A 12,711-nucleotide genomic window follows, 5' to 3' on the forward strand; every position below is an offset into this window, starting at 1 on the left:
AGTGAAACTTAAAGAGAGAAGCTAGCATGGGTTTTCATAATCGTTCTGCCATCTCATAAGTTCCGGGCCTGAAAGGGGCCTGGCTGTACAGCCCAGGAAGGAGTTGTGCAGTGAGACGTAATGAGAGAAGCTAGCATGGGCTTTCATAATCATTCCACCATCTCATCCCAGTGAAGGTTTTCTTTAAGTCAATGTGTAACATAGGTTCATTTTCTTGTCATTTTCTTCAGTTTACAGTGCAAAGACTCAACATCAAATCCCTTTGTTCTCATGGTATAAGATTTAAACGGATGCTAATGGGGCCTTGGTTCATTGGCGAGGTCGATGGAGCATTATGCCATCTACCAGGACCCCATTCTTGCCATGGAGTGCCCCACCCAAACTGCATGTCTACAACGGGATGAATAATTATCTCTCCCACCTGGCATCTAAGCTTAAGGAAGTCTGTGTTACGCAGGGCAGCCTTCAATCTTGAGCTGTGTTTATTGAAGCAACTTTTAAAAGCGGTGGAGGGTACAAACGATCACATACCTGGGAGGATTGTGGAAGGAAGACATGAGAAAATCCATTATAAATCTCGGTTTTGGCTCTCTTGGACTCCAACAGCGAGGGAGGGGGCGTGAGAGTGACAGAGTGGGAATCGTTGGCTTTCAAACAAATGTGCTGCTCCTCTTCCCGGCGCAGAATCTGTGTCCTGCGCTTCTGACGGGGACCATTCGGAATACCGATAGCCGATCTCCTCACTTCCTTCAACTTAGCTGGCCGAATACGAAGAAAAACCTGAAGACTCTTAGTCTCATTGGTGTTGTCAATTACAGGGCACTGATGATCCTCGGTCTGTTTTGGTCTTTCTTCTACTATAACATTTTCTTCGCGGGACTCTTTCACGGCATTTTCTTTGATAACCTGTGCAGAATCCGACTGTTTTGTAGCATTTTCTTGACCACATTCTGTGTTATTTGATTGCTTTGGATCTTTTTCATCGGCGGATTCTCCATAATTTGCCTGTTTCGTATCATTTTCTTCAGCAGCTTCGGCGGGGTACGGAATTAGGTTTTCAGAGGACGGTAATGGTCGATGTTCTTCTAAATTTGGCGGAGGATCTTCTGTTGTCGGCAAGAGCTTTGAAGTTTGGGGGCGTTTTCTGGTAGACTGAATCGAAGGGGTCGCTGCTGTTTTGGCTCTCCGTGGAGGGTTTCGTCTAGCGGTGGGTGGAGGGCTCTGAAAATCCATTTTTGTTCTCCCTTCTTCCTCCAGTTCTTCGCTTGAGTACGCTCCTGTTCGAGTGGTTCTCGTCATCTTGAATACTCTCTGGTTTCGAATGTGGAATGGCGGGAGTGCATTTCATTTGATATGTGATGATCAATTTATTGAACAAACGTCACAAGGGCGATTATGTCACTGTCTCATTTGCAATAAACGTCCCAATGGAAAAGGAGGTTGGTCCACAAGACGGGCGAATATAGAACCTTGGTGGTTCATAATGACATTTTTATTTTTTATTATTGTGGTCGATAAGGTTGGTGTCTTTTTTGGTATATTATTATTATTCAATTTTAAGGTTATAGCTAAGCTAAACACTAAATTGGTATATGAGATTTTATGTTTGTGGAACAAGGTACTTATTTTCGCACAATGATTTGACTGCTAAGCCTACGAAAACATACAAACGTCACAAGGGCAATTATGTCACTGCCTCATTTGCAATAAACGTCCCAATGGAAAAGGAGGTTGGTCCACAAAGACGGGGGAATATAGAACCTTGGTGGTTCATAATGACATTTTTATTTTTTATTATTGTCGTCGATAAGGTTGGTGTCTTTTTGGGTATATTATTATTATTCAATTTTAAGGTTATAGCTAAGCTAAACACTAAATTGGTATATGAGATTTTATGTTTGTGGGACAAGGTACTTATTTCCGCACAATGATTTGACTGCTAAACCTACGAAAACATACATACTCTACCCCTTCTTGTATATGCAATAAAAATGCAATGACAAGTGTTATGTTTATTCAATATCTCCCTCGAAAAGAGAAAAGGAATGTAACATATTGCACCCTCAATATGCTAGAGGTATGACATTTGCAATGCTTATGACAACTAATAAGGGACACCAAGAGTTCAAGGCATTGATGATTGGTTATTCTTATGTTGAATTTCTAAACTTTCAAAAACTTAAAATGATTTTGAAAGATTTTGATGATCCATGAAATATGAATTATGGAAACTTGTGAATTGGTATAATGATAGAATCAAATTATTTTAGAAATAAAGGAAATCAAGTGAAGTTGGTGTGTTTTCGATTGTATTAGTAAGGTAAGTATTGGGATGTGGATGAACCTTGACTATTATCATTTCTTATATATGTGGATGATGTGTTACCATTATAAATTCTATTGTTAAGAGGGTTCCATGGGAATCATCCCAACATGACTATCTAAAGGCAATGGAATGCGCCCATCAAGAAATAAATGTTGATATTTTGAATACTTTCTATTGTTTATTTTTTTTGTTTAGGTATATTAAGTATGAGATGTAGAAGGTATACTCGATACTAACACAAATATTGATTATTCATATTGATGAGAGACTTAGGAAAGAAGATTGACTTGACAATATATATTTACCAAACCTTAATGGAATTACTAATATATGATTATTTCATTTGAGATTATAAGATCCCTAGTTGATGTGTTGACCCTTGATTGGTTTTTGATATTTAAGAGGGGGTGTATATTGCCTTATCCTTGATTGCTTGTTGATATTTTAGAGGAAGATGTATATCACATGGATTGTTTACTAGTATTGGAGGGGGGAAAGTAGATCACATAATCCGTTATCTTTATTGATGTGTACATAATAATAATAATAAAAACAAATAAAAAATAATAAAAAACAAAAAGACCTTGGTTTGCAAATGGTTAATTTACATGAAGAGATAGGCCCGTTTATGTGAGGTTTGGGTGTGTGGGGGGTATTGTAACACCCATAATTAATTATTGTAAATTATAGAAAATAACGATTTGTGATGGTTTATGATGATTATTATGGTTGATGACAAGTACTATGGTTAACCATGATTTGTGGTGGTTTCATTGGTTAATCACGATTAATGATGGTTTATGGTGATTACCGTGATTGATCGTGATTTATGATGGTTAATGATGTTAGTTGTGTTTTATGATGATTATCGTGTTTAGTTGTGGTTATTATGGTTAATCAGTATTTATGATGATTAATATGATTGATTGTGGTTATTACCATTTTGGTTACTCATGGTTCACATGGTTGATCATGGTTTATGATGGTTACTCTTATTAGTTATGGTTTGAGATGGCTAATGAGGTTAAACTTGGTTTATGATGACTAAAGTGAATGGTCCAAACTGGATCATTATATTGTTTGTCATCCACACCAATGCTTTCAGGGTGGACAAAGTAGAGAAATATGGTTACATAAGCACTTGAAGAGGTGGGACCTAGTTTGGAGAATTGGGGTCAAAAACTTTATTAAACAAGTTTAATAACTAGTTATAGTTAATTAACTATCGTTAATTATAAAAAATGATAGTTTGTTATGGTTTTTTATGATTATTATGGTTTATGACAAGTACTATGGTCCATGATTTGTGGTAGTTACATTGGTCAATCAATATGAATGATGGTTTATGATGATTACCATGGTAAGTCGTGATTTATAATGGTTAATGTGGGTGTTTATGGTTTATGATGATTATTGTGTTTATTCATGATTATTGTATTTAATCACCATTCATGATGATAAATATGATTAATTATGGTTTATGATGGTTTATAATTATCATTGTTGTCACCCATGGTTCACATGGTTGATCACGATTTATGATGGTTATTGTGGTTAATTATGGTTTAAGATGGTTAATGAAGTTAATCATGGTTTATGATGATTAATGTGATTGATCCAAATTAGATCATTACATTGTTTATCGTCAATCTTGATGTTTTAATGATGGATGAATTAGAGAAATCAACTTAGAAGAGCAATTTTAGAGATGGGATGCAATTTGCAGAATTGGGGTTAGAAAAATTTTGGGTCTAGTTTGAAGCCTTAAAGGACAATTTTTTTTAGGCCACTAGCATTATTCCATAGTTGAAGACTTTTCCAACAGTATAAGAAACTTATGCCTCCTGGAAGTTGACATATTGTGATTAACCACCATAATTTGAGACGATGCCATGTCAACCCCCATTACTCATGCAAAAGGGACTAGCGACATGGACCCTACTAAGAATACTCTAGAAGGGTTGAGTTGTAACTCGTATTGATGGTTGAATAGGTCAAATTTATCCCTTAGTTAACTATTGGTTGTTTTATAATTGGGTCAGTAGGAGGAAAAGGGGTTTGATTCTATTCAAGTGCATTTTGTTCCATGGTAAAGTAGAGTAGCTAAGGGTGGATAGCGAGAGGGGAAAATAGAGATGGTTTGTGTTCTATATCAACCCAAGGACCACGTGTCTCACTTGTTTGTATTTGTACCATTTCCATATAGAGAAAGAGAGAGCACAACAATCTCCCCTTTCGGTTGGGTTTTCCCTCGAAAGGGTTTCCAAGGTCACATCTTAGTGTTATTATGGTTTTGTGAGTGTTTGTTTTATTTTTTTTTAATCTATTTTCCATGTTTTATATATATCACATACACAAGAAGAAAATAAAAATTTAATAAATCCACAAATCTAAGGAATATTAACCCTCATAGTGTAGATTTCAAATTTTCAATATATTTTTATCAAATCTGTTGTGACAAATTGTCGAGTGGAATATCCATGATAGTGTGCGTATCATATTGTTATCAAAGCAAGTTGCTTTGGATATATTGTGGGGAGTTGCAGGGGATCAAATATGTTTAAGTTTAATGATCTGATATGGATAAGATTAGTAATGTTGTGCTAATTCCCCATTCAGAATAAAACCCAAGATGCTTATCATTTGCTTATCAAGTGATTAAGGATTCACCATTCTTTTTCTTAATTAACTTATTCCCATGAGAGTTTCTTATGTAAATGTTATAAACAATTTAACATAAAACATATGTTGAACAACAACAAAATAACAACAAAGAACATCAAAATACAACACACAACACAAAGATTGGATGAGGAGTTCACCCCTCTTAGGCTACGTCTCCTTGGTCTAGCTTCCAATGCTTGGGTCTCTCTATTATTCTCTAAATCACAACAAAAGTGTGTTTACAATGCTCAAATGCCTTTGGAACTTGTCTCAATGAATTCAGAATAACCAAAACTGCTAAAATTGACTCTTTTTGCACCTAATTTGGATAAGAACTGAAGAAGTTATGACCTCTCCCAGTTCTCCCACAATTTGCTCAACAAAGTCCCCTTTTTCCGGCCAATAACCATCAAATTCGGCCTAAATTCCACCAAATTTGCCACATTTCGGCCACTGGAGCCATACTTCCTGGAGGGTTCGGAAGTCGCAATCGGCAAGGACCAAAACACATACATTGCGGCATCAACAGACCTAATGGGGATATAAACTGCAACATATAAAAATATCGTGTCCGGGCAATCTATCGAAAATCGCAATCAGTTATTACTGCCATAACCGTATCACAAACACCAACCATTTTTTGCAATTGCGATATGCGATAAATAACATTGCAACCCATCTTCGTCAGGGCCGATTCTATAATACTCGTCCACCTCCGATTTGCGATATGCAATATCACAATCGCAAATCGATGTTGCTGGGGGCTGATTCTTAACCTGCGTCCTATGTTTTTCCCAAATATGCGATATGTGGGAGCTAGTGGCAACCTGCCACTTGGCGCTTCCCCATTCGCTATGACTTTTGCCATGTCATCCAATCCTGCCACGTGTCCAAGTCAAACTTGAACCTTGACTTGCTCTAACTTCTCCATATGAACTCGAATTTGAGTGTTGTTCGCACTGTTGGATTCAGAATAACAAGCACTTCGATCTGAAGCTAAGGTTATCATGTTTCTGACACTTTGATTTTTGAGCATAGTTTTGAGCACCTAATCACTCCTCCCCACTGGAAGTCTTTTAGACCCCAAAATATTATATTCATTTATTGAACATATGAGGGTATTGTTCCCTCACCTTTCACTCTTCAATCTATTTGGCCTTTGATGGATTTGTACCTTTGAGACCCACTCGAAGATAATCAACATTTCCCCTCTTTGATGACCTCATTCTTCTGTTAAGTATGGTGTCTTGCTGAAGCTCATCAAGAAATTCTGGAGAAAAATCTTCAATTGATGGAATATGTACACTTTCTCCTTGATCTTCAATCAAAGGAGGCTCATACAATCTCAAATTTTCAACATTAACAATGGAATAAATTTACATATATGAAGGAAAATCAAGCTTGAAAGCATTATTATCAATCTTTTCTAGAATTTTAAAAGGACCATAACGTATTGGTTTTAGCTTTTTACCTTCACCTTGAAGCCTTTCCTTGCTAATGTAAAGCCAAACTTCATCACCTACTTGAAACTGATGATCCACACGATGCTTATCATGCCTTGCCTTATACTTGCCTCAACCCTTTTCTAGTTGTTCTTGCACTGTTTGGTGAATCATTTGAATTTTCTCAATGAATTTCTTTGCTCTGTCTATGTCACTATGTCCATCTATAGTTATATCTTTCTTAAAGATGAAATCCAAAGGCGATTTAGACAAATAACCAAGACATGCCTCAAAAGGCAAAGTTAGAGTAGAAGAGTGTTTTGCTCGGTTGTAAGAATGCTGAATATGATGCAACTATTCATCCCACAACTTAGGATGTTTGTTGCGATATCCTCTTAGTAAATGAATAACTGTCTTGTTAACCACTTCAGATTGACCATCTATTTGTGGATGGAAGGTTGTACTTTTCTTCAACTTAGTGTCCATCAAGTTCCATAATTTTGACCAAAAATTCCCAACAAATCAGGAATCACGGTCACTTACAATAGAAGTAGGTAATCCAAAATGAACCCATACATTTTGAAACAAAAGTTGAGTTGTTTGTTCAACTGTAATTTGTTTTTTACAAGGCATTAATATGCACATCTTACTGAACCTATCCACAACTACATACAATAATCATGACCTTTTCTTGATAAAAGAAGACCTCCTACAAAATCCATCGAAATACTCTCCCATGGACGTGAAGGCACTGGAAGTGGTTTGTAAAATCCTAGTTTCCTATTACTAGGCTTACTAACTGCACACAATGAACAACCTCTAATCAAATGTGACACACTTTCAAGCATACAATACCAGTAAAAATACCTCTGAATATTTGCCACTATTTTACTTACACTGAAATGTCCAACAATAAGAGAAGTGTGCGCTTCCCTTGTGACATTTACTCTCTCTCCCTATGGAACACAAAGTTTTTCCAAATGATACAACAAATTGTAATGTACATGGTAGTCTAATTCCTCAACTTGGTGGCCTTTGAATATACCTCTTGAAAGTCAGCATCCTGTGCATATTGTTCAACATAACTTTCAGGCAAAACATAATGATTCTTGAGTAAAATGGCTACATTAACAACCGGTCTAGAAAGCATATCAAAAACTCTGTTATAAATACCTTTCTTGTGCTTAATTATCAAGTGGAATTGCTGTAAGAATCTCGTCCAATGAAAGTGCCTTAATTGCTACAATTTTGTCTGAGATTGCAGATATTGCAAAGGTTGATGATCAGTGTGAATAATGGTTTCTTTTCCCATTAAATAATGCTTCCATTTCTTCACACTTTGCACCAATGCGTAAAGGTCTTTATCATATGTAGGATAGTTAATAACAACACCACAAAAAATTTCATAATCAAATGAAATGGGCTTACCATGTTGTAAAAGAATTGCACCTGTGGCGCAGTCACTTGCCTCCGTTTATATTTCAAATGGTTGCTTCAAATCTGGAAATGCTAAAACTGGGGTTGAACTAATCATTTGTGTTGAAAATGCAACAAGATGATGGAGCTTAGTGAAAAGAAGTCGCCTTCACTAAGTGGGCCCGTAGGCTATTTTTGGCGCAAAGTATATTTTAGACTATGTCTATTTTTAGACATATGGATCATGGTCTATGAGTTACAGGATGCTATTTATGGATGACTGGTCATGTTGGTAAAAATAGATGGACTTATATTTTTAGACATATGGGCGGAGTCTATTTTTAGACTGCCAATCTAAAAATAGAACAGTCGAATATTATTAGCTCTTGATAATATTTGGACTATAAACATTATCTTATCCTCTTGTAGCACTTCAGTTCGAGCTACGGATGTGGCACATGCAACTGCCAGAAGGAAATATGCTTTTCTTATGGGTTAGTTGAGCTATTGCATGATGGACTTCAGTTAGAACTCAAGTGATTGAGTTTGGTGGAGTTGATTGAGGAGTTGATGGAGTTGTGTTCGGTTTGACCTAGTTGAACTAGTTGTATTTAGTCTAACTGCCAAATACACTAGTGATGAGTGATGTGAATTAATTATTAATTAATTCACTAATTATTAACTCATAAATCAACTAAAGAATACATCAGTTAACTCAGTGCATGGACAGTTCAGTGGAGACAAGTGTTAGAGGTGGGTGAAAGGGTAAGTCTACTATCAGTTATGACTATAGCTGTGCATGAGATTTGCACAATCATTGATTGAGATTGCCAATGAGGATTGCGTAGTATAGGAAAAGGGAAAATGAGCTTGGATCATTCCTATTCTCATCTTGGATTGCGCAGTAGAGGCAGGCAAACAGTGGAGGAGATTTGAACCTGTGACTTGATTCAGATCTGAGCTAGTTTGTGTGTAGCAGGTGGAGATAGTACTTAGTACTTGTGAGGAGTATTGTACTACGTATTGTTACATGTTCTCTTTCATTGTAATATACAGATAGTTTGGGGTTTTCAGCTGTATGCTTTCCCCATTACATACTGTGTTGATATGTGCGATTGATGTTTCAATGTCTACATGCAATTGTTTTTTATTCCGCAAATTGATGATCAACGTAGAGGAGGTTATGTATTATGCATGCATTCCGCAAATAGTGTATAATCAGGATAATCTTTGTGAATAAGTGTTATATTATTCAAATTTCTACAATTTGTTTTAAAGCATCAAATGCTTTTTGTTGTTTGCCTCCCCACTGGAAGACAACCTTCACACTGGTCAAAGCATGTAGTGGAGTTGTTATGGAAGAGAAATTGGCAATAAACTTCCTCCAGTACTGTGTTGCTCCCAGAAAACTCCTTACTTCTGTGACTAATTTGGGTATTGGCCAATTCACAATGACAAAAACTTTAGAGGGGTCAATCTTCAGCTCATCTCCTCCAACTATGTGGCCCAAATACACTAAAGAAGTTTTCTCGAATTCACATTTAAACATCTTCAGAAATAACTGTTCTTTTTCCAAGACACCCAACACTTTCCTCGCATGCTTGACATGCTATTCTCGTGATTCATTGAACATCAAAACATCATCTAAATAGACAATTACAAACACATCAAGAAAGGATATTAAAACATCATTCATAACTCTCATGAATGTAGTTGGAGCGTTGCAAAGACTGAAAGGCATAACCAGCCACTCAAACAGTCCTTGTTTGGTTTTAAAAGAAGTCTTCGTAATATCCTTCTCAGTTATTCTAACTTGATGATATCCACTTCTCAAGTCTAATTTAGTGAAATATTTGGCATTCTTAGAAAATCATCTATTATGGGCAGTGGGTATCGATTCTTTATGGTAATTTTATTCAAAGCTCAATAATCTATGCACATGCGCCAAGTTCCATCTTTCTTGGGTACCAAAACAATTGGTGAACCACATGGCGAAGTAGAGGGACAAATTACACCTTTATCTAACAATTCCTAGACTTGTTTCTTAATTTCTAAACTTTCTAGAATTGACATTCGATGCATACCGATATTTGGGAGTGGACAATCTTGTTGTAGCTAAATTTCGTGTTGAATTCTCCTTTTTGGTGGTAATCCCTTTGGTTCTTGAAACACATCTCCACATTGATTGACCACATCAACCAATTCAGCTTTTAGCTTCACGTCACAACCTGCAAATGATTCATGCTCCATGTCATTCTTTTGCTTGATCATAAGGAGCATGAGATTCTTGCTGGAATTTACCAATCACTTCATTTGCCCTATGCTTGTTAAAGACAGATTAAGCTTTCTACGATGGGCTCTCACAATATACTCCACTCCATATTTGAACAATTGATATTAGTTCTCAAATCTATGGAAAACAACTTTCCAGTGATACAGATACGGACTTCCGAACACAATTCCAGAAATATCTAGTGGAACTACATCTAATTCGACTTTATTAATGAAATTAGCAGTAATAACAAACCTGGAAACGCATTTCCTTGTGACCTGAAGATTTGCATCCTTGGTTATCCAACCCAACGGATACGGTTTATGGATTTCTAGATTGAACTTCTTGACCAAGTCTGTAGAAATTAAATTTGTTTGGGATCCACTGTCAAACAATGTATCAATCTAGGTGTGTTTGGAAATAACTCTGATATGGAATAACTCAACTATGTTTTCTTCATTTGAAGTGTTGTTGGAGTTATTTGTTGTGCTGATGCTTGCCACAACTTCCTCTTTGCTTGTTTTTGCCACAACTTTTCCTTTAGTGATTGTGGCTGCAATCTTTGTTTCATCACCTGAGTCGGAACCCAAGTCTTGTTGTACAACAATGTTTGTCTTATGTTTCCCTTTATTGTTAAATTTCTTCAGTCTTAATTCAGGATGAAGCTTCCAGCAATGCGCTTCATCATGGCCCTCTTTGAAACAATTCTTGCACACGGGTTTCTCCCTTTCTTTCTTAACAGAAACATTTTTCTTTTGCTTTCCTTTAGAATTCTTTCCTTTTTCACCACTCTGTAATGGCTTCTTCTTACCTTATTCTTGTATATTTTTCCCTCTTGCTTCAAGGTGTGTAACTTGAACACAAACCTCATCAAGATTCATGGGATTAAAAATAAGAATGGTGTGTCAAAGATAGCTATGTGAACCTCCTATGTGTTTCAACAAAGTATCTTGTAACTGCAAGTCTACTCCTAGCATAAGAGCTCTTCTCCTAAACTCCTGAGTATAACCTTGCACATTTTGACCTTTTAACTGTTTGAAATTTTGCCAATTCATGATAGCTTTTTGCATATGAGCCAAAGGGTAGAATTGTCTTTTGATAGCAGCAATGAAATCAGACCAAGTAATAGAGATCTTACCATGTTTTTTGATCTCGTCTTGAGCCCTTGCTTCCCACCAAATGAGTGTTGCATCCTCCATTGCCAATGAAGCCAACTGAATTTTGATATCATCCTCTTGAAGGTTTTGAATTCTACAATAGATCTCCAACTGACAAATCCAATTATCCAACTTATCTACATTCACTTCACCATTATACATGGGCAACTCGAATTTAACATCAAGATTTATAAAAGATGATTTTCCAACTCCTTTTGAGGAATGATGATGAGTATGAGTAAGGGTTGTATTAGTGGAAGAGTGTGAAGATGCTTGTGAAGAAGAAGATGAAGAAGAGGGTGGAGGTTTGTCTCCATTCCCATTACCTCCTTTGGGAGGTTTGGAACTTTCTTCTTGTAATATTTTATTCCTATCTTCATAGAGTAGCTTCACCATCTATGTCATATCAAAGAAAGGCTTTCTGAAGGTCTTCTCATATTCGGCCATGTTTTTAGGTTCTCATTCTTGAGACATGATCTATGGAGTCTCAACTGCAACTTGAGGCTGAATTGGTTCTGGAGATTTTGGCAACCTTGCTCTTCTTCCCCTTGACCCAACTCTAGGGCTTCCAACCATATTTCCTTCACCTATTTTGAGTTTTAACCTTGTAAGCATGGCATAAACTTGCAAACAATTAAATCCTTCTTTCAGAAAGCAATCTAGTAAGCAAAAACCAGTGCTCTGATACCATCTTGATCTGATATGAAGCATATTAGTAATACTATGCTAATTCCCCATTTAGAATAAAACCCAAGATGCTTATCAAGTGTTTAAGGATTCACCATTCTTTTTCTTAATTAATTGATTCCCATGAGAGTTTTTTTTTTATGTAAATTTTATAAACAATTTAACATAAAACATATTATGAACAACAACAAAATAACAATAAAGAACATCAAAATACAACACACAACACAAATATTTGATGAGGAATTCACCCCTCCTGGGCTACGTCCCCTTGGTCTAGCTTCCAATGCCTAGGCCTCTCTATTATGCTCTAAATTACAACAAAAGTGTGTTTACAATGCTCAAATGCCTTTGAAACCTGTCTCAATGAATTCAAAATAACCAAAATTGTTAGAATTGACTCTGTTTGCACCTAATTTGGATAAGAATTGAAGAATTTATGACGGTTCCCAGTTCTCCCACAATTTGCTCAACAAAGTCCCCTTTTCTGGCCACTAACCATAAAATTCCACCAAATTTGCCACATTTCGGCCACCGGAGCCATAGTTCCCGGCAGGTTCGCGAATCGTAATCGGTAAGGACCAAAACCCATACACTGCGGCATCAACAGACCCGATGGGGATATAAACTGCAACATATAAAAATATATTGTCTGGGCAGTCTATCGAAAATCGCAATCAATGATTACTGCCAAAACCATATCGCAAACACCAACCTTTTTTCTGCAATTGTGATATGCGATAAATC

General features: G+C 36.5%; 1 protein-coding gene across 2 annotated transcripts in view; it reads right to left on the reverse strand.

Moving 5' to 3' along the window:
* Positions 1–1,419, reverse strand: part of LOC149217708 (uncharacterized) — a 369,289-nt gene extending 367,870 nt beyond the window's left edge. For both annotated transcript variants that reach the window (XM_089393059.1, XM_089393058.1), the window contains exon 1: positions 532–1,419. In XM_089393059.1, the coding sequence (XP_089249185.1) occupies positions 532–1,299 (768 nt within the window). In that variant the 5' untranslated portion in view covers positions 1,300–1,419. The remainder of the gene's footprint in view (positions 1–531) is intronic.
* Positions 1,420–12,711: the final 11,292 nt, after the last annotated feature.

This window comes from Pinus tabuliformis, chromosome 1_1, assembly GCF_031772625.1.
Source record: "Pinus tabuliformis cultivar Carrire ecotype Pingquan chromosome 1_1, CPIR1, whole genome shotgun sequence".
Classification (NCBI taxonomy): Eukaryota; Viridiplantae; Streptophyta; class Pinopsida; order Pinales; family Pinaceae; genus Pinus; species Pinus tabuliformis.